Raw genomic sequence first — 22,662 nt, forward strand, 5'->3', positions numbered from 1 at the left:
CTATGCAGGTGTTGTGGGTTATCAGACTTGGGAGATCGTAAGAGAATAAGAAGCCCTGTACGCCTAAAGTCTCTACACAGAATATCATTTCACTACTTCAGAAATAGTCTAGGCAAAGCTAGTACTGTGAGGAAACAAGCTTTTCTACTTAAGAGAATCAAGTCTGATTATGATTTTTCTAACAAGCCTTGAAGACTTATTTGCTCAATCCCAGTGAACCGTAGGGGACACCCTACTGAGAAAAGTGAAGAAGTTAAGAGGAAGAAAGAATTTCCACAGAGTCTAAAAAGCTAAACAGATGACCTTCCAGACAAACTTGCGGTCTATCGGTATGTTTTAGAACATCATAAACAATCACAAGATCATAGATGATAGGAGGGGAAGAAGAAAAGAGCAAGGCAGCTATGAAAATTGGTTTCAAAAATATTGGAAGATAGAAGGAAAGAAGAAACAATTAAGAAAACCCTTTTTAGGTTCTAAAGAATTGGGGTAGCTGGTGGTAGATACCTGAAACTATCAAACTACAACCCAGAACCCATGAATCTCAAAGACAGTTGTATAAAAATGTAGCTTATGAGGGGTGACAATGGGATTGGGAAAGCCATAAGGACCACACTCCACTTTGTCTAGTTTATGGATGGATAAGTAGAAAAATAGGGGAAGGAAACAGACAAAGGTACCCAGTGTTCTTTTTTACTTCAATTGCTCTTTTTCACTCTAATTATTATTCTTGTTATTTTTGTGTGTGTGCTAATGAAGGTGTCAGGGATTGATTTAGGTGATGAATGTGATGAATGTACAACTATGTAATGGTACTGTGAACAATCGAAAGTACGATTTGTTTTGTATGACTGCGTGGTATGTGAATATATCTCAATAAAATGAAGATAAAAAAAAAAGAGAGAAAGTCAAATAGGTTACAAAGATGATCAGATGGTCATTTTCCTGAAACTTGGCAGTTTAGATGGACCCCAGAACAGTGGCTCCCAGCCGGGGGCAATTCCCACCCACCCAACCCCCAGGGGACATTTGCCAATGCCTGGAGACATTTTTGGTTGGACTTTTTTTTTTCTGCAGGATTTGGGGACAAAACTGGGGGTGGGAGAACTACTGGCATCTATAACTACTGGTTACATTGGGTGGAGGCCAGGATGCCACTAAATACCCTAAAATGACAGGCAAGCCAGGGTTGAAAAGCCCTGACCTCGAGGGCTACTGACCCCACAGAAACTCTCAACAAACACTATAATTCTCAAAGGAAACACTATGACCACAGCCACCTATAAGGAAATAGCGCTGAGTCATCTGGGGCATATGAGCATAGCTATCTAAAAAGAAGTGTCACCAGGTTGGCAGGCCTCGGGGTATGAATATTAATGGATTTTTCCTTAATCTTCCTCAGACTACTTTGAGCAGGGCCTACAGTGTAGCACGGTGACCAACGAACAGCACTGAAAGAGAAGTAAAGCCACTCTGTCGGCCAAGAGTACGGGGCCTTCTGGTGATTTGGAATCTTGTTTCATTAGAAAAGAAAATCTGGTTCCTTTACTGGTTTTCTCTGAGCCTTTGCTCACAGGCCTTGAGACCTGGCTCCTGGAAAAAAGAAAGGGTTTTTTCTCTCAGGTGCTCTGTGTGCTAAAAAAAGAAGGCAGAGGCTGGTGGTGGCTCCACACAAGCAGCCCCAGTGGGAAGGTGGAGATGCCATTCGGTGCCTCTGGCTCGTCAACAGTTTATCCTGTCCCACCTGCTCCCAGGGCAGTGGTGCCTGCTTTTCCTATGATAGGGGCACTGGGGGAAACACCCCTACCCTGGAGGCACACATAGCTTTCTGGAAAGCAGGGTGTTCAGTCAACATAGCTGGGGACAGGGAGAACCCTCCTAAGCTCTTTTTCTCCGGGCCAGTGAACGCATTCCTGTGTGTGAAGGCCTTACAGGCTTCCCCCCATCTTTCCTAGATTATACTCTGCTATCAGCCTATTTCTTATAAAAGTGAAACATTCTGACTACTATCCTCTGATTAACTGACATAACATGTGAAAGTGTTTCACAAGCTGTAAAATACCACACAAATGTAGGAGACCATTAATATCCTATGAGAAATCATTTTTGCTTTTGAAGTTACCAATTGCCTATTGCCTTTCCTCACCAAACACTTATAATTACCATGCAGACACTGTCATAAGAGCTTTGCGTATGTTATCTCATACAACAGTCACAAAAATCCTATCAGGTATTATTATTACCATGCCCATTTTACTGATGAAGAAACTGAGGTATGGTACGATTAAATGAATTTCCCAGGGGTCAGAGTGGCGCTGGGAGAGCAGACAGAGGCAGGCTGGCTCCAAAGTCCTTACTGGATGCTGCCTGTCGCCCCAGCCATCCCAGGAGAAAGTAGGGGGTTGCTCAGATAAAGGGCCCCTGGAGGTAATGAATCATTAACTTCCAGCCCACCCCATGCTTTAGGTGGCCTGAGGGTCATGTGTTGAAGCAGAAACCCTGTGTGAGTCACCCAGGAACACATGACTATGCCTTTGGTTCCTTATGGGTTTGCTTCCTGAAACTGCCTTCCTCGAGGGCTGAGCCAGTAGAGGGATTGGGACTGATTTCAGTTCTGGGAAAGACGCTGACCCCATTTAGCCACCGACTGCATCCACCCTCCAGCTCCCGGCATGCCTGTGACACTGGTCTGACATAGCAAGGGGGACTTCCTCAAACTGGGAGATGCCTGCTCAGGAGCATCCTTGGCAGCAGTCTGTTTGCAGACTAAACACCTCACAGGCGGCCCTAGAAAGATCAGGGAGTTAATAGTTACACAAAGACAGTTCCGGAAAACAGTTCCTGTGACAGTCCAAACAAATGCAGATAGTGTAATGGGTACCTGGTCATAGTCTATGAGAAAATAAGGATGTTCCCCTCTAACACTTTATCCCTCCCCCACTCCCATACTGTTGGAAGAAAATCGTTAGTTTTCCTTCCCTGATTCTCGTCCCTTATAGTTTCCATGCTTTTTAAAAATAAGTGTCAGGAATAATTTCTGGTTACAAAGGAACAGAAATGCAGCCAAACAAGAAACCAAAAGCCCCGAATCTCAGCCTTATCGCAGACATTTTCAAACTCTGGAGTTTTTCCTTACTTCAGCACAAATCTCATGATGTAGTTCCATTGTGTAGTTCTTTGATAAAGAAACCAGCAAACACACACATATGATTTTTCTCCCCTGGCACTTAAAAGATGTTTGTTGAATAAATGGTCTCCCTTTGATTCCATTTTATATGTTCATTCACTTTTACAGTTTTCATTTTCTTGGCAGTCTCTTTCCATAACCTTATCTAGTGTTAGAACCTACTTAAATTCCGTTGTCTTTATATGTGAAACCTTCTTTTTCATTTTTTTCTTAAAATTTTCTCTTTCACTTTAACCTCTAGAGTTACTGCATTACTTAGGGTGTCAAGAGAATAAGAGACAGAACTTCTCCATGCTTCAGTTGCTCCACCTGTAAAATGGTAGCACTTGCTGGGAGGATGGATACAAATGACACCCATGTCTGGTGATTGTAGGTGCCCCAAACACCACAGCTAAGATCAATGAACCAAAGACTAAATCGAACAAGATCTACCAGTTCAAATGATCTATGTAGTGAAATTCTATTTACACCTTTTAAAAGTAATTATAAAAAAATTAAATCTGACTTCAAGGGGAACAAGGTGATCTAAGTTATGGAAATGACCAGAAGAGAATTCACAGGATCCATTTTGTGGAGGTTCATTCAAATCAGAGCACTTCACCACACAACTGGATAAATCCACATTAAGAACAAGCTCTGGCACCCAGGGAAGTGAATCTCCCTGGCAACGTGGAATATGACTCCCGGGGAGGAATGTAGACCCGGCATCGTGGGATGGAGAACATCTTCTTGACCAAAAGGGGGATGTGAAAGGAAATGAAATAAACTTCAGTGGCAGAGAGATTCCAAAACGAGCCGAGAGATCACTCTGGTGGGCACTCTTACGCACACTTTAGACAACCTTTTTTAGGTTCTAAAGAATTGGGGTAGCTGGTAGTGGATACCTGAAACTATCAAACTACAACCCAGAACCCATGAATCTCGAAGACAGTTGTATAAAAATGTAGCTTATGAGGGGTGACAGTGGGATTGGGAATGCCATAAGGACCAAACTCCACTTTGTCTAGTTTATGGATGGATGTGTAGAAAAGTAGGGGAAGCAAACAAACAGACAAAGGTACCTAGTGTTCTTTTTTACTTCAATTGCTCTTTTTCACTCTAATTATTATTCTTGTTATTTTTGTGTGTGTGCTAATGAAGGTGTCAGGGATTGATTTAGGTGATGAATGTACAACTATGTAACGGTACTGTAAACAATCGAAAGTACAATTTGTTTTGTATGACTGCGTGGTATGTGAATATATCTCAATAAAATGATGATTAAAAAAAAAAAAAAAAAAAAAAAGAACAAGCTCTGGGAAAAACCTCTGACGTACTTATCTGTATAGGCCATTCTTTGCTGACTTTTCTCCAATGATCTTGGAGCTACGATATTGGCAAAGTGGGATGAAATGGATTTTACATTAATTATTGACCAGCAGAAAGGCAAAGCATTACTGTACAAAGCATAATTTATGAAACATCTAACAACTTTGATATGAACTTAGAAATGCTTTTCAAGTACTTCCAAATTGTAACTCAGTCTAAGCTCCAACCTGCCAAGTACCATGGAACTCTCCTCTCTAGAAAATCTTTCTCCAACTATACCCTGTTTCATTAGTAAAGTCAAATGATTCTATCTCACAAATATTTTCTATGTTTGTTTATCCCCACTTAAAAAAAAAAAAAATCTTAGCATCCAAGTGACTTGCCTGTATGCTTGAATCCTTTCCCCTCCCTCATTTTTCTCCTCTGGGTTTCTAGTACCTTCTCTGTTGTGAACAATAACCAAACTGAACAAGAAATGAGTTTAGGTTCCTCTTTTGGAAACTAACTTAATCCTCTTCCTGTTTTCAGGGTTCAAAGAATCCTCACCACAGTAGGATAAGCCTGTGGAATCCCACATCATGGATCTCAGACAGGTGATGGTGAGATGATTAGGAGGAACGATGACCATACACAGGGGAGGAGTAAGGGTAAGGAGCTTGAACTGTCAATGCCAGGGTCCCCCAACCAATTGACCAATCGTGGACCACACCCACCACATTGCCGGTGGTGTCAGCCGCCCTTCTCTTGCCACTTGGAACACCTCTCGCCTTCCCCACAGTGGCTGACCTCCCCGGGCATGGCAAAGCAAGAGAGTGATTCATGACCGTTCTCAGCCCTGGGCTCCTAATTGCCAGCTCCACAGTCCTACCCTCGCCCCACCATAGGCTTCCAGTGACAATCCCCGCAGCCCCTTGCCTGAGCATGTCTTGGCTTCAAACAAACATACTTCTAAATCCTGAATTTATCTCTTTCTTGCTGATGACTTTAGGGACTCTTCTGAGTCCATCTTAACTATAAAATTGAGATAATAATACCAAGTACATGAGGTTGTTGGATGTCAAGTAGCTTCCAATGCCTGGTACCCAGTAGGAACTCAAAAGAAGCAGCTATTTTTGTTGTTGTTACATTTTGGGGACTACTGATCTATATCATGAGCTCTCAAGAAATTATACAGAATAAATTGGTAGAATTTATTGTCGTCTTTTAAAAATTTTTACAAATACTCCCCTCTTCCCCATCTCCTGTTATCCTCTAATCTACTTTCTATCTCTTCAAATTTGTTATTTCAAACCATCTCTAATAATTTATCATCTAATAATTATGATAAGACAAATATCATAGAATATTTGTCTTATGTGCCTTATATCACGCAGCATAATGTTCTTATGGTTTTTCCATGTTGCAGCTTGTCTCATAACTTCATTCTTTCTTACGGCCAAATAATATTCCATTGTGTGTATGCAGCCACATTTTGTTTATCCATTCAGTTACTTATGGACACTTGGATTGCAACACTGCCTTTTTAATATCAAATTAAATCACCACTTTTGTTTTTGCTCCTAGAATATATTACTTGATAGGACAATGCATCACTAACCTTTCAGTAACAATCAGCCCCTGAGTAGAGTCAACTCTGAGATGGAGAAAGTGCTCTCCAAGATCCATCAATTGTCCAGTTCCCTAGAGACGATTTTGTCTCACCTGAAAGAAAATGGAGTTTTATGATTGTGGCCATCATAATGTGATGCGTTAAACGTGATGCATTAAAACATGCAACCCAACAAGCAAAAATGACCCTCTATAGTTCTTGCACGTCAGGCATTTGGGTACTATGGAAATGCTGTTATGAAGAATTAAATTGCCACCGTCATTTAAGATTTATGTAACATACTCTGGTTTCGGAGCATGCTCACCTAGCAAGGGTGTCACATATCGTTCAATTAGGCGGAATATTCACACATAAAGGAACTAACCCCTATCACCATTCTAGGTGCTTAAGGAGACACAAAGGAATTGGAAGCATGTTCCCTGTTCTCAAATACCTTTCTCTCACTGGCTTCAGGTAAGTATATAAAATAATTGAATAACAATAGAAAACAGTGTTTGATTAAAGGACAAGAGGAATAGCATGGGCATGATAGGATTTATACTCTTTGCCCCTCCAGATCTACTCTGCACCCTTTTCTACCAGTTTTGTGCCCCTGGAGGCTGAGGGTGAAGACTGGGCTCCCTTGCCTTCTGGCACCCAATTAAGTTAGGCCAGTAGGAGGCACAGGCTGAAGATGGAGGACAGGAGTAGAGGAAGGTCCCCAAGCTCCCTCCCTGCCAGGTGACAGGAGGGTGACTACTGCCTTTTAGCAAAAGGCCCCTTCAGGGTCTTCTCCATATAACTGTTTTCTCTGGGTTCCTGGTGGTATTTTACAATCCCTTGTTGGTTTCCCTAAACCCTGATAATCCCTTCATTAAACTCTCCTCAATTATCCTGTTTGCCTGTACATCTGTTTCCTATTGGAATTCTGACTGGTATCAGATCTCTCTGTAACCCCTGAAAGATATAATGCTCCAGACACTGAGGTTTCAAAACACCCAAGCTGATTATGCCTGAATGATTTGGGAGGGTAAAGGCATGCAGAGAGCTGGGGGTGACCATACTTTAATTTAGAACTTAGGGATGTTTCTTCAAGATTTGAGGTTCTTACAACAAATATTTAATGAGTGCCTACTCTGTGTCCCCAGTGTGCTAGATGCTAGGGATATGGTGAGAAACAAGTGCTCACACACTGATGGGCGAAGACTGGCAGTAGACAAGTAAACAGCTAAGATAATTTCAGACTGTGCTGTGATATTTAAAAAAAAATAGCAGAGGAATGGGATGGAGACTGTCAGGGATGGGTCAGAGAAGGCCCCTCTGAGATAAGTGTGCTGAGCATTGAATGAAGAGAAGGATGGAGCCTAGCAGGGATCTGGCAGAAGAACAATCAAGGCCCCAGACATGTGCAAATGCCCTGCACAGGAACTTGTTTGTTCTGTTTTTAATTCCAAGGATCGGGACTCAAAGACAACAACCCTTAGCTGCAGTCTGGTGGTGGAGAAGTTGAAAGAGGTGAGGTTGAGGAGGTGGCCAGAGGCCACATAACGAAGAGCCCATGAGCCTCCTTAAAGAGTTTGGGTTTTATTCTAAATGCCATGGCAGCCACTGGAGAGGGTTAAGCTTTGCAAGGGGATGTTTGGGAAGATGAAGAATTAGAGAGCCTCAATAGAGAGGGACAATTTGTTTAGTTTCTTAAAGGAAGACATCTTCCAGCTTAGTATAATCTGTTTGCTGGGGGGTGGGGTGGGGGTGGGGATAATTCTAAATTATCCCATCTTCAGAAGACAGCTCATAAACCATGAACAGAAAGTGCCTTAAAAGATAACCCATACTGTGAACAGTTGATTGTACACCAGGGATGATTGTATGGTATGTGAATATATCTCAATAAAATTGAATTAAAAAAAAAAGACAACCCAGAGCTATTGTATGTTACCACTAACATGAACTCTGTGAAAAATGGAAAATAAATGGTTTATATTGTAGAATGTAGGGGATCTAGCGATAGACAGCAAATAGTGAAGAGGGAACGGTAATCTAAGAAGAACAGATTAAGTCATGGAGGGTAAACTTAATGTGATGGGAATGCTCATGAACGACTAGGGTTTGTTAATTTTTGGGGGGTATGGTAGGAGAAAATTCGCAGCACTGTAGTTATTTTAGGTTAATTGTTTTTCTTATTCCTTTGTTTGGTTATAGTTTATTTTCTTGGGATAGGGTAGGAACATGTTGGAAGCAATGTAGTTATTTTAGGTAACTTGTTTTCTTATTCCTTTGTTCGGTCATGGTTTGTTAATTTTCTTGGGGTATGGTAGGAACATGTTGGAAGCAATGTAGTTATTTTACGTTACTTGTTTTTTCTTATTCCTTTGTTTCGGTTTTGTTTGAAATGTTTTTTCAGCCCTATGGAGCCAACTGCCCCCTGGACCACCCTCCTCGATTGTTTAGGAAGTGTATCAAACTCAACATATCCAACACTGACCTCGTTCTTTTCCCCCCAAAACCCACTTTTCTGTCCTCATCTTGGCAAGTGGCTCACCATCAGCCAAGTCACCACACCACAATCCTGGATGTCGCCTGACTCCTGCTCCCGTACTCCCTTCACCAACTTCTCACCAAGGCTTACTGAGTCCACTCCCTGAACGTGTCCTGAATCTCCATGTCTCACCCCTCTTCTTTCTATCCCCAGAGCCCTCATCTTAGTTCAGTCTCTTCACTTAGACTCTCCTAATAACTTCCTAACATGGATCCCCCCCTAATTTTAGTCCTCATTTCCAAAACTGGGATCTGATTATGTCACTCATTACCAGCTAGTTAGCAAGGCATACCAAGTTCTCTGTGATCCGTTCCCTGCCACATCTCCAATCTGACGCCCCCTCCATCTCCATCTTTCCACACTATGATCCAACTATGGGCATTTCCTGAACACATTATCCTGGCTCCAGGCTGTTTCATGTACTGACACCAGACACCCTATCTATTTCTTCTCCAACCTTATGTCCTACTCTCAAATCTACTCATTTTGTAAAACAATTCAATTGTCACTTCCTTTAGGAGGTCTTTTTTTTTTTAAACTCAGTTTTATTGAGATATATACACTTTTCACAGTACCAACATATAGTTATGCATTCATCACCCCAATCTATTTTTTGAACATTTTCCTTACACCAGAAAGAATAAAAACAGGAATAAAAAAATAAAAGTAAAACAGAATGCCCAAATCATCCCCCCCCATTCCACCCTACTTTTCATTTAGTTTTTGTCCCCACTTTTCTACTCATCCATCCATACACTGGATAAAGGGAGTGTGATCCACAATCACACTGTCACCCCTTATAAGCTACATAGTTATACAATCATCTTCAGGAGTCAAGGCTACTGGGATGCAGTTTGATAGTTTCAGGTATTTACTTCTAGCTATTCCAATACACTGAAATCTAAAAAGGGATATCTATATATTGCATAAGAATGCCCACCAGAGTGACCTCTTGACTCCATTTGAAATCTCTCAGCCACTGAAACTTTATTTTGTTTCATTTCGCTTCCCCCTTTTGGTCAAGATGTTCTCAGTCCCATGATGCGGGGTCCAGGTTCATTCCTGGGAGTCATATCCTGCGTTGCCAGGGAGATTTACACCCCTGGGAGTCAGGTCCCACGTAGCGTGGAGGGCAGTGAGATACCAGCCGAGTTGGCTTAGCTAGAGAGAGAGGGCCACATCTGGGCAACAAAGAGGTACTAAGGGGGAGACTCTTAGGCACAATTGTAAGCAAGTTTAGCCTTTAGGATGTCCTTTTATAAACTCGCTCAATCTACCAATTAGCAAGCACCTTAAAGGCAGGGATTTTGCCTTACCCATTCTTTTATTCCTAGCACCTACGAGAGAGCCTGGCACATAGTAGGTGCTCAGTACATCCTCATGAGTAAAAGTTTATAAGAGTATATGGAGTGTGCCAAGTACAAAAAAGACAAAGTAAGAGAGAAGAGAAATTTCAGGATCAAAGACTCATTGCAGAATGGTGGCAAAGAGCAAGAAAGGAGAAAGGAGAAGAAAGCAAGGACAAGGCAGATCATCAAGATTAGAAGCAAGAAGAACAAACCCAAGTTGTTTCAACACTAAACACAACTTGGAGAGCTTATAAACTCCTTGCAAATGAATCTCAGCTCTGACAATGCCCTTCCAGAGACAAAAGCAAGATGCAGATGGGGTCTTTGAGGACATTCTTGGATACCTTATAATATGAATAACAACATAAAAGCTAGTCAACAATTTTCAACAACTGAGCACTTCTCATGTGCCAGACAGTTTACACGGTTCATATCTGTTAATCCTCACCACAATGTTTAAGACAGTAACTACTGTTGTCCCACTTTATAGACGAGGAAACCAAAGCTTGGCAAGTTTGAAACACCAGTCCAAAGTAATAGAGATAGAAAATGGCATACGCAGAATTCAATCCTAGGTCTGTCTGACTCCAAAGCCTGAGCTATTAATCACAATTACTAGGGTAAAACAACGTTTAAATGCTTTATAAATGTGTTTGTGATCTGATTCATTAAACCATACTGTTGAATGAATCTTTTAACCAGTTGTTTGAAATTTCAAAGTTCAGTTTTTTGAATTTCCCCACAATAAATAGAATTAAATATGTGACACAGGTTTGCATTCAAAAAGTATCAAAGATCACCTGGGTTTGACAAGACTTTTTTTAAACAGAATTATTAAAGCAACCAATTGTGTTCATGTTTTTAAATCAAACTCATTATCATGCTCTCCAATTGTGTTCATGTTTTTAAATCAAACCCATTATCATGCTCTCAAGGTAAGCTGGTGAGAATGCTGTGAAAAGTGACATCTAACAGATCTTTCCATTCTAATCCAATAGACTAGCTCCATACATTAGAAATACCATGCAAGTCACATATGCGATTTTCTTTTCTGGTAACCATATTAAAAAAGTACAAGGAAACTGGTGAAATTGATTTCAATAATATATTTTATTTAACCCAATATATTCAAAATATTATCATTTCAACATGCAATCAACATAAAAAATTATTAATGAAATATTTCATTCCTTTTTTTTAACTAAGTCTTCTAATTCTGGTTATTTTACAATTACAGCACATCTCAATTTGGATGCTAAATTTTCATCAGAAATACCTGATCTGTATTAAATAAAACATACAGTTGAAAAAGTATATTCACACACACACGTTTCTCCAAATATACCTACAAGTTTCCACATAAACGTGTTCAACAACAACAAAAAATAGTTAAATTAAAGTTAATTAAAATTAAAATTTCAATTAAATTGCACTAGCCATTCTTCAGTAGCCACAAGTGGCTAGTGGCTATTATATTGGACAGCACAGCTAGAGACTATGCTTTTTTTCACAAGTTCAAAATGCGAAGGTCAAAAAATTGAATGGAGCACTAGCTAATAATGTAAAGTGACTGCTCCCAAGTTAGAGGGGAGAACTGGCTTTGCATTCACTACTTCCATTTCAGTTGTTCAGCCTATGTTTGAAAAGTAAGGCAGAGAAAATGACTCTGGAGGACATTATTAATTCATTACTTTGTTTGACTTGGGGTCATTAAATGAATATCTACTCCTTGTGACTGGATTACTTAAAAGACTTTATCCCAACAAATCCTTGTCTGCAAAATCAAGAAACTAAGAGGATTAGGTGTTTCCATATTAAGCTAAGAAAACAGAGTTGCTGCTGTTTGTTTAAAAACTTCACTGTACACAGGGGAGACAATGGATATGGAATGGAATTCATGTGCCAAATGAAATGGGGGAAAAAAAGCTAATTTCTTATGAGTTTTGTATGTATACTTTGTGTTTTAGAGTGCCAGAATAAGTTTGCACTCATTAAGAAGTAGTACTTTTATTGTAGAAGTAAGAAAGCAAATAATGACCCCATATATATTCCTGATTGTTTCATTAGGCTCTAATGAACTGACATTTGAAAGTCTTGTGTAAAGAAAAAGCACATAACATTACACAACTGCCAATTATTACCTTCCTTCATACTGGCAGGCTTGGTTAACCAGAAGAACCACAATGAAGGGCAAAATCTAGTGTTAGCACCCATACCTCACAACAAAAACCAAAGCAACTGCCAAGCAGCACCATATAACAGAGATGTTTCAACAGAAGATCAAGCATAATAAATTATGCTCTCATTGTCTGTAATAAGACCATAATGAGGCACCCATCAAACACCACACAAAAGACATAAGCTCTTTCGGACAAACGCAGCTTCTGTTTTGTTCATTGCAGATCCCTAGCACCAAATACAATGTCTGGCAAATATTAAGTGCTCTAGAAATATTTGTTGAATGAGTGAATGAATGAATTCATCAGAAGAACAAAGACCATAGAGGCACTGCTTGGTAGTCCGGAAGGTGGTTAAGCAAGATGGCATCCTTGACCTCATCCCACACCACCCACATCCCTGTCTCTTGGCTTCTTCCTGTCACCCCAAGCTCTCTCCCTAAAGTACACTGAAGGTGTCAAATCCACGCAGTTCAACAGGTGCTCACTAAATGACCAGCACTGTGCTAAACTCTCTGGGGCAGGAAACCATAAGAAGTATAAAAGAGGGTATACTTCTTAGACAATTAACTTCTTAGGGAGATGCCACAAAATGACCCTCCCCCGCTCTCCACTCCTCTGCAATGTGTGTTGCACAGAGGAGATAACTGTATTAGATTCTCACACAGGTTTAGGGTAAAGTAGTGATGGTGGTGAGGTGTCTTCCCTAAGAACATAATTCCTAATGTTAAACACCCTGAAAAGAAGCACTTCCAACCAAAAACGAGAATCTAGAAGATGAGCTTTTGACCACCAGGAAGGAAACTCCCCTTCTTTGGACTTTTCATTGGGGTGTAGAGCCAGTTTTTGTGAAAGCAGACATGTTCGAGGGTGCATGGAGACTGGGGGGGAAGAAATCTGAAAGTAGAGGCCCTAATCTTGTGACCCAGAATATCTAGCTGTGTAATACTTCTGTTCTTATTCCACTCACTCAAGTTTGAAAGTGGGAGCAGTACCCTAGAGAATCACAAAGTAGGAGGAATGGTAGTTAGCGAGAGATCTCCAAGTTAACCTTTGGAAACAAATTCACAGCTAGGAGGACCAAGCACCCTCTCCACTGGTGATTCTCTCTCTGTTGCCAACTTAGAAGATCTGAGTCCCTGTTATTAAGGGTATTTCCTTGGTTTCCTTTCCAGGAAGCAGTGCATACACACAGGCTGCAGGCGAATACAAGATGGCAGCTCGATGGGGTGTACAGATGGGATTGAGAACAGCTTGTACCAGCAACGAACACATTTTTTTAGATAACCGGGCAACCTTGGGCATATCATGTGACTTCTTTGGGCCTCAGTTTCCTCATCCGTAACATGAGGGGTTTTGGACTGGATATTACCAAAGGGAGGGCATTTTCAGCTCTGGTATGTGTTCGCAAACTAAATACTAAAATGTGTTGTGTTTGAAGAGTCTAAAAGGGGGATTTCACCTGTGCTAGGGTGGTTGGAAAGGCTTTGTGGAGGAGGCAGGACTTGAATTGGGCCTGGGAATGGGAATTTAGGCGGCTAGAGAGACAAGCAGGGAGAAGGGGAAGGACAGTGAGCTCAGACACTCAGAGGCTTGGGTTTGGAATGCAGGTGGTGTGTGTGGGGAAACCCTCACTGCTGAGCTGGGGGGTTAGGTGGGGTGGGGGCAGAGACCCAGGGGCCACAAGCAGTGCTCAAGCAGGAACTATGAGAAGGCAGGGGTGAGGGTAGGGTGGGGAGTTAGCACTAAGAGGCCAGAAGGCCCTGCCTGACTCCTTATTCTTCCTTTAATCCTAAACATTTGCCCATTCAGTAAACGTTCACTAAGTCCTATATGCTGGGCCTTAGAGGGTGGGGAAAGGGGCTGCATTAGGGGTGGGACAGGAGGGTTGAGACAGAAACACAGAAAGACAGAAAGAAGGCACTGCAAGCTTGAAAACAAAATGAGTTGAACTGCTCTTAACTGCCACTTCTATGAGTTCTTTTCCCCTCCAAGTATGATGTGAGGTTTATTTCAACCTGATTTCACCAAAAATACTGGAGGGGGTGGGGATGGAGACCGCACTATTAACTGGTACCAGCAGTACCAGTTAATAACCTATTGGCTTGGTTCTTAGCCACTTCACTTACAACTGAAAAGCCTGCCAGCAACTTCCTTCACCCTTCGGAGCCTTGGAGTCTTTGTCTAATGATACAGTTCAGAGGTGGTTGTGAGAATTAAATGAGATATCCTGTGGGGTTAAGGAGGTGGGATTACTGATTAAATTAGACAGACAGAAGGTAGTGCCCTAAACAAATGCTAATGACTGGCCATTTCCACTGTTTTCAGGAAAGTAAAAAGGATGAAACTGCAATTCCAAGGAATTTGTAGAGCCTTGCCCAGAGTCAAGGTGACTAAGCCCAGCCTTAGAAGTGCCCCCCACCCCTGCCTCCCTCTCCAGACAGCATGGCAAGTGGCATGGCTGCACTTGTCGGCAAATTGCCAGAATCTCTCTGTGGCCTGGCAATAACTCAGGTCCCCACTGTGTGAACTGGGAATGGAATATTTGGGACATACTTATGCTAAAAAATTATTCCTTGTTTATCTGAAATTCAAATTTAACTGAGCATCCTGTATTTTTATTTGCTAAATATGGCAACCCTGGAGCAAGAGGAAACTCAAGGCTGCCTGCAAGGTGAGTCTGCAGACCTTGTGGGGGAATATTCCAGTTTCCCTAAAATGTCCTAATTTAAAATTCAATGCTTTTCCACCCAGTTATTATTTCTGGGGCAGATTATCTTTCAGGATTAAAAGCGTCACACTGAATATTCAGTAAGAATAATGACAAACCCTGGAAGGTCCTCACTTGTCTAATTCAAATAGCTTTTGTCAAAGAATGGTCAACCTTGTCAAGAGGAGGGGTTAGAGGAGAGGAGGCAGCTGGGACCTTTCCTTAAAAGCACTAAGGCACAGAAAGGATAAATGTTTCCTAAGTCACATAGAGGGACACTTGCCAGGATGAGAGCACAGAAGCTTCCCAGATGTGGTGGTAACTAGACTTCAATAAAGGAGACAAATTTATTTTTGCTATAATGAGTGTCTCCACTTTCTCCGACTCCCATCAGAGACAACTGCCCAGGGCGTTGGGATCTAGTGATGAGTTGCTTACAACTATAAGTTATTTGGTAAGAGTTAAGACTCTATTTATTGGCCAAGGGAAGAGATTGCCTCATGATTTTAAAGAAAGAGTGGGCAGAGCAGTGAGCGGGACTAATGGGCAAAGAGGAGAAGCGATGGTGGAGCTTTATAGAATCCCACAGGCATTTAACATTATCCTATTTCAACAGCAACTGTGTTGGTATTTTGGCTGATGTTTGCTGTTGTGATCTCTTTCGATCCCTTCTGGTAAGCCATTGAAAATTCTGGTACCATGTTTAATTAGTGGTTGCTTAAGGCTGAGGAGATAGGGATTTAGGGGTATGACAGCTAAAGGGTATAGGGTTTCTTTCTGAGGTGATAAAAATGTTCTAAAATTCACTGAGGTGATGGTTGCACATATCTGTGAATATACTAAAATCTCCCAATTGTACACTTTAAGTGGGTCAGTTGTACAGTAGGTGACATATCTCAATATAGCGGTTAAAAATATTTTTGGTATTTAGGAAGGTAAATACTATGTAAGACTAAGAACATTAATTCTAAGGACCAGGGGCAAGGAAGGCAAAGTATGTGAGGGAAGCAGTCACTTTTATTTCTGTTTCGCTACTTTTGATAGGGACATGAGCCCTAGAAATCTTTTCACTTTCCTTCTAACTCCATTATCAGAGAAAAGCAGCAAACCAAAATGGCTCCTGACCTTTGGCCTCAGTGAGAAGAGCTGGAGAGTATGATGGACTGGACAGAGCCTTCCCCAACTAAAGGTAGCGAAGGGGGCAGCCCACACCCAGCTCTGGTGATTGCTATGTGGGTACAGCCAGGTACTAACAAAGCTTTCATTTTTTGTGACAAAATGGAAATCTAGATTTGTGTGTGTGTGTGTGTGTGTGTCTGTGTGTGTGTGTGTGTGTGTGAGAGAGAGAGAGAAAGAGAACTATCTTAAATTTTAAATGTGGGCAACTGATTCAATTTTTAAAGACAGTGAGACAAAAGTGAATGGAGAATGAAAACATGGACTTTAACAGATATTTGCACAACTATGTTCATAGCAGTTGTGATGGTTAGGGTCACATGTCAACTTGGCCAGGTGATAGTACCCAGCTGTCTGGTCAAGCAAGCACTGGCCTAACAATTGCTGTGAGGATGTTTGTGGCTGGTTAATAAACCAACAGACTGGTTTATTAAATCATCAGTCAACTGACTGCAGCTGTGACTGATGACTCACCAAAGGGCGTGTCTTCCACAATGAGAGAATGCAATTGGCTGGATTTAATCCAATTAATGAGTTGAAGACTTATAAGCAAGACAGGTAGAGGACCTTCACTTCTTCGGCTGCCCAGGAAAGCATTTCCTGAGGAGTTCGTTGAAGTTGCTGGTTCGTTTCCTGAGGAGTTCATTGAACACGTTCATCAAAGATCACAGTTCATTTCCTGAGGAGTTCATCGAAGTTGCCGGTTCGTTTCCTGAGGAGTTCATCAAACATCTTCCTTGGAGTTGACAGTTTGCTGTCTGCTCCAGAGAATTTGGACTCGTGCATACCCACAGTTGTGTGAGTCACTTTTATAAATTTTATAGTCATAGATACTTCTCATTGATTCTGTTTCCCTAGAAAACCCTAACTAATACAGCAGTATTATTCACAATTGCCGAAAGATGGAAGCAACCCAAGTGTCCATCAACTGATACATGGATAAACAAAATGTGATACATATGTACAATGGAATACTATCCAGCCATAAAAAGGAATGGAGTTCTGATACATGTTACAACATAGATGAACCCCGAAGACATCATGTTGAGTGAAATAAGCGAGACACAAACAGATAGTGTATGAATCCACTTATATGAAATGCTTAGAATAAGCAAATACATAGAGACAGAAAGTAGATTACAGATCACGAGGGTCAGTGGGAGGGACAATGGGCAGTTAATGCTTACTGGGTACAGAGTTTATGTTTGGAGTGATAGAAAAGTTTTGGTAATGGTTGATGGTGATGGTAGCAAAACATTGCGAATGTAATTAATAGCATTGAATTGTATACTTAGAAGTGGTGGAATTTAAAAATTAAATTTTAAAAAAAAGTGCATGGTGCAAACTAAAAGATCTCATGGACCTCAATTAGCCCATTAACTACCAATTTGCAATCTCTGCTGAGCAGCCCTGGTAAAGGACCCTCTTTCCTGGCAAGGGCCTTGGTCTCCAAACTGTAGGCACACTGCTTCACATAGCAAATGATCTTGTGAATAAGAGACTAGCACTTATACATTCAAAATCAGGAGAATATGTGTGCTGATTTGGATATATTATGTCCCCCAGAAAAGTCATATTCTGCATTGCAGTCTTGTGGGGACAGACTGATTAGTCTATTGATTAGGGTGGAACCTCTGGTTGAATTATTTCCATGGAGGTGTAGACCCCACCCATACAGGATGGGTCTTAATTACAACACTGGAGTCCTTTGAAGTGAGCTCACACAGAGAGCAGGAGGACAAAACACCCCAAGAGAAGATGCGAGAGACATTTTGGAGACAGCCATTGAACTATGATGCTTGAAGATGCTTGAAGATACAATCAGAAGGACGTTGGAGATGCTAAGTTAAGAGATGAAGCCCAGAGTTCGCCCTGGAGAAGCTAAGGGAGAACCCCCAGACGCTTAGAGAGAAACACCCTGGAAGAAAGAAGCAAGGACACACTGGAGCTGAGCGAGAGGAGTGAAGGCAGAAGCTCAGAGACATTTTGGAGAAAGTCATTTTGAAACACAGCCCAGAGCAAAGGACCATTAGACACCAGCCTTCCCAGCTGACAGAGGTGTTTCGGATGCCATCAGCCATTCCTCAGTGAAGGTATCCTCTTGTTGAGGCTTTAGTATGGACACTTTCATGACCTTAGAACTTTAAATCTGCAACCAAATAAATCCACTTTATAAAAGCAAAAAAAAAAAAAAGAGAGACTAGCACTTAGCTTAGATGCATTTATCCTTAAAAAGCAAGAGCATCTGGGGGCAAGAAAGTAAAGGAATAGCAGATTTATGGGGGTGATTTCACAATTATCTTGAGGTGTGACGAAGTCTACCTAGGACACCAGAGAAGGCTGCCCAGAGGGGTAGACATTTGGCTGTGGTTCTCTAGCTGGAAAAGAGGGCACAGGAAATATCACACATGATGACACAGTGATGGAAAGAGCAAGAAATGTTCAAGAACTGGCAAAAATTTGATGTGAGGTAAATCCGTGTGAAAACTGAGTCGCTCAAAGTGAAAATATATTTTGGATTCCTAAGAGAAATTCACTAAAATAACCCCCAAAGGATTCACTTCCAAAAATGTTTCACAACTCAGGCAAAGTGCATGTTCATCAGGAAAATGGTGCTATACTTGTTCTCAATGGGTGTCTCCCTATTTACACAATTCCACTATTTCCCATCCATATTTCAAAAGCAAAATCTTTGACCTTTGCTTGAAAGATCCACTTACATTTTTCCAAGCCATTTTTTTTTTTTGCTCTCCCCTAGAATGGGTAGATTTTCAGTTATAGAGACTCTGCAAAAACTAGCACCATTTAACAATCATTAACTTCTTTTCCTCTTATTTCCACTGCCCTTTATAGCCCACTTATTTTTAAGTAACTACTTGATAACACACAGTTGAACTGTATTCCTTCAAGATGTTTTTCTAAGTGTTTCTCTGTCAAGTAATTTTTACAACCTTTGTGAATTAGCATTCTCTTACCAAACTTGATGTAAAAAACACACCTCTCATTCCAGGCATGTGTCAAGTTGCAGATTCCCAGGCTTCCCAACAAGAGGGACCAATTCTGCAGATCTGGAGATCTGGAGAGGGGAATCAGAATAAGACCCCAGAATGATTCTGCCTGCAACAGAGACTCAGGCTGCATATACTCTGAGAACTTTTGCTCTTTGGGTTCAACACTAAAACTCTGAGCCATAGCCAGGTTTACTAACCTCATCCACTTATTATCAACGAAAACAAGTTGGGGCATACTTTATTATAAAAATATTAAATAATTTTTTACTCAATAGAGCAACTTTATAAATACAAGCATTAGACAATGCTTGAATGAAGCAGACACCCATGGAAGGCCACTTGGTATGTATACCTATAACACTGATAAATATACATCCCTACCAATCCAAAGGACTAGTTCAGAAAATCATTTTTCTCTCATCCCCTCCTCCAACCATGTCAAAAGTGAAAATTTCCACTCTGATCTCTTTCTTCAGCCAGAACTGTGTAAACGTAAGGAAGAAATAAACGCAGCATATTCCACTATAGTCAGGGATATTTCTCTTGATTTGAAAGCGATAATGGAGAGATGAAGGCCATTGCACAATGCTTCTCAGATTGTTTCCTTCTGAGATGTTTGTAAAACAGCATGTTCCAGTGTCTTACACATCTTTTATACTGAGATAGCCAAACTGCATGGAGTGACATTGGACCAAGATAGGAAAAGTCAAGGCCTTGTGGCACAGCTGTCTTTTGGAACTGAGGACAGAGCTCAGACTCATAAACTATTGTTAGAGCATTACATATTTTACTGATAAGCGTGTATAAACTGGACTACCAAGCTCCTCCACATGGCATTCAAGGCCTTGTCTGGCCAGACCCTCAACCCTCAACCTCATTCTCATTTCTCTATCTATTCCCCTTCAAACATGATCACACTGAACCATTCTCAGCTGCCTATATGCAAGTCTTTGCCTACGGTGTCCCCATGGCCTAGACTGTTCTCATTCTACATTCCACTGATCCAAATCCTTTTTGTCTTCCCCTGGCACTTCCTTCAAGAAGCACTCCAACTGTCCCCAGAGGGAAACTAATCTCTCCCAATAAATTCAAAAATATTTAAAATACACAATGTATCTTCTCCAACCACAATGGAATGAAGATAGAAATAAATAACAGATGGAGAAATGGAAAATTAACAAATACAAGGAAATTAAACAACATACTCTTAAACAACCAATGGGTTAAAGAGAAAATTACAAGGGAAAATTGGAAATATCTTGAGGTGAATGAAAATACAAGATATGAAAACATATGGGATGCAGCAAAGGCAGTGCTGAGAAAGAAATTTATAGTTTTGAAAGATCACATTAAAAAGAAGACTTCAAATTGGAGACCTAATCTCAAAACTGGAAGAATTAGAAAAAGAAGAGCAAAGTAAATCCAAAGTGAGTTGAAGGAAGGAAATAAAAATGATTACAGCAGAGACAAATGATTCAGAGAACAAAAAATTAACAGCAGGCATAACCAAAACCAAAAGTTGGTTCTTTGAAAAGATCAGTAAGATTGACAAATCTTTAGATAGACTGTAAATAAAAAAAGACACAAATGACTAAAATCAGAAATGGGCATTACTACCTACCTCATGCAAATAAAAAGGACTATGAGAAGATACTATGAACAACTCTACACCAAAAAATTAGGTAACCTAGATGAAATGGACAAACTCCTGGAAACACAAACTACCTACATTATCTCAAGAAGAAACAGAAGATGTCAACAAACTAATAACTAGTAAAGAGATTGAATCATTAATCAAAAATCTCCCATCAAGAAAAGCCCAGGACCAGATGGCTTCCCAGGGGAACTTTCCAAGAAAAATTAACACCAATCCTGCTCAAACTCTTCCAAAAATTAAAGAGGAGGGAACACTTCCTAATTTATTCTATGAGGCCAACATCACCCTCATATTAAAGCCAGATAAAGCCACAAGAAAAAGCAGTTACAGACCAAGATCTTTTATAAATATAGATGTAAAAATCCTCAACAAAATATGAGCAAACTGAATCCAACAGCCTATTAAAAGACTTATACTCCATGATCAACTGGGATTTTCCCCAGGCATGCAAGACTGGATCAACAGAAAAAAAAAGTCAACTAGGAGGAGTGACATCATCAAAATGGCAACATAAGATATCACCCAAAAAACCTCCCCAGGGACTAAGCAAAGGACAAATCCTACATGCAATGCACAGCAGTGAGTTAGAACTCCACCCACATCCAGGCACAGGGCCCTAAGTCCACAGAGATCCAGCACAGAACAGGAGCCTCTGAGGAGTGCTGCACACAAAAGGACCCCCAGGAGAGCACAATATAAATGCTGCCAAGAACTGCTGAAGCCTCACTCAATCTAGTTTCAGTTGGCTGGAGCACCTAAAGGCAAAGCAGACTTTTCTGAAGTGACCCACCTTTCTGGATTGACCCCATCTGGCTCCCTGGAACAAGATACCTTAACAGAGAGGAAACCAGAGGCAGAAAAGCCTCACAGGAAAAAAAAAGGGGGGGGGGGGTGATGGAATGGTTTAAACTGAACTGTTGTAAGATAGGACGGGCCCCAGAATTGAAAAATGTAAGGAAAATGGGGCACCGAGTAAGGGAAAGATTTAAAGAAATCTAAGCTGGGGAGAAAAGTCTGCACAGAAACAAACAGAACAGATCAAGATTCCTGGATAAGAAACAGGAGAAGAAGCTCTCTCCTGCAAGTGAAACAATTGCAAACAAAGTGCAATCTTAAAAATTGCAGCACATACAGGAAAAGAAACAGATGAAGAAGAGCTGAGAAAATCTGAACTGTTAAACATGGGCTACGCTGAAGATCTGGAGTGAGTTAGAACAAGTGTCAAACAAGATCCTTAACAAAAGCCAATCAACAATAAAAACCTAGACAATATGGAGAAACAGACCTTCAGAGTGACCTCATCAAGATAATCAGATGCCAAAACACGACAAAAAATTGCAAACCATACTAAGAAAGAGGAAGATATGGCTCAGTCAAGGGAACAAGTTAAAACTTCAGAGGAGACACAGAAGTTGGAAAAACTAATCAAAGATGTTCAAACAAATCTACTAAATCAATTCACAGAGACGAAGGAAAATATGCAAAAAGAGATAAAAGGATATTAAGAAGATAATGTCTGAGCATAAAGAAAGATTTGAAAGTACAAAAAGAAATATAACAGAAATATGGGGATGAAAGGCACAGTAGTAGAGATTAAAAATACACTAGAGGCATACACAGCAGATTTGAACAGGCAAAGAGAATCAGCAAACTAGTAGACAGGACAATTGAAATCATACAGTCAGAAGAACATACAGAAAGGACTAGAAAAAATTTAGCAGTAGCTCAGGGACTTGAGTGACACCACAAAGTGCACAAACATATGCAGCATGTGTGTTCCAGAAGGAGAAGAGAAGGGAAAAGGAGAAGAAAGAATATTTGAGGAAATTATGGCCTAAAGTTCCCCAATGCTTATGAAAGACATAAATATACATGCCCAATAAATGCAACATACTCCAAACAGAATGAATCCTAATTTACCCAGTCTAAGACACATACTAACCAGAACATCAAATACCAA

General features: G+C 40.7%; 1 protein-coding gene across 9 annotated transcripts in view; it reads right to left on the reverse strand.

Moving 5' to 3' along the window:
- Positions 1-22,662, reverse strand: part of RBM47 (RNA binding motif protein 47) — a 175,872-nt gene that overhangs the window by 125,129 nt on the left and 28,081 nt on the right. For 5 of the 9 annotated variants that reach the window (XM_037829642.1, XM_037829640.1, XM_037829641.1 and 2 more), the window contains one exon: positions 6,093-6,196. The exons of 3 other annotated variants lie outside the window; for them this stretch is intronic. In XM_037829642.1, coding sequence (XP_037685570.1) covers positions 6,093-6,160 — 68 coding nt within the window. In that variant the 5' untranslated portion in view covers positions 6,161-6,196. Of the gene's footprint in view, positions 1-6,092; positions 6,197-22,662 lie in introns of those variants that run through there. One more of the 9 variants, XM_037829649.1, reaches the window with a different exon arrangement.

The sequence above is a fragment of the Choloepus didactylus genome, chromosome 3, assembly GCF_015220235.1.
Source record: "Choloepus didactylus isolate mChoDid1 chromosome 3, mChoDid1.pri, whole genome shotgun sequence".
Taxonomy (NCBI): domain Eukaryota; kingdom Metazoa; phylum Chordata; class Mammalia; order Pilosa; family Megalonychidae; genus Choloepus; species Choloepus didactylus.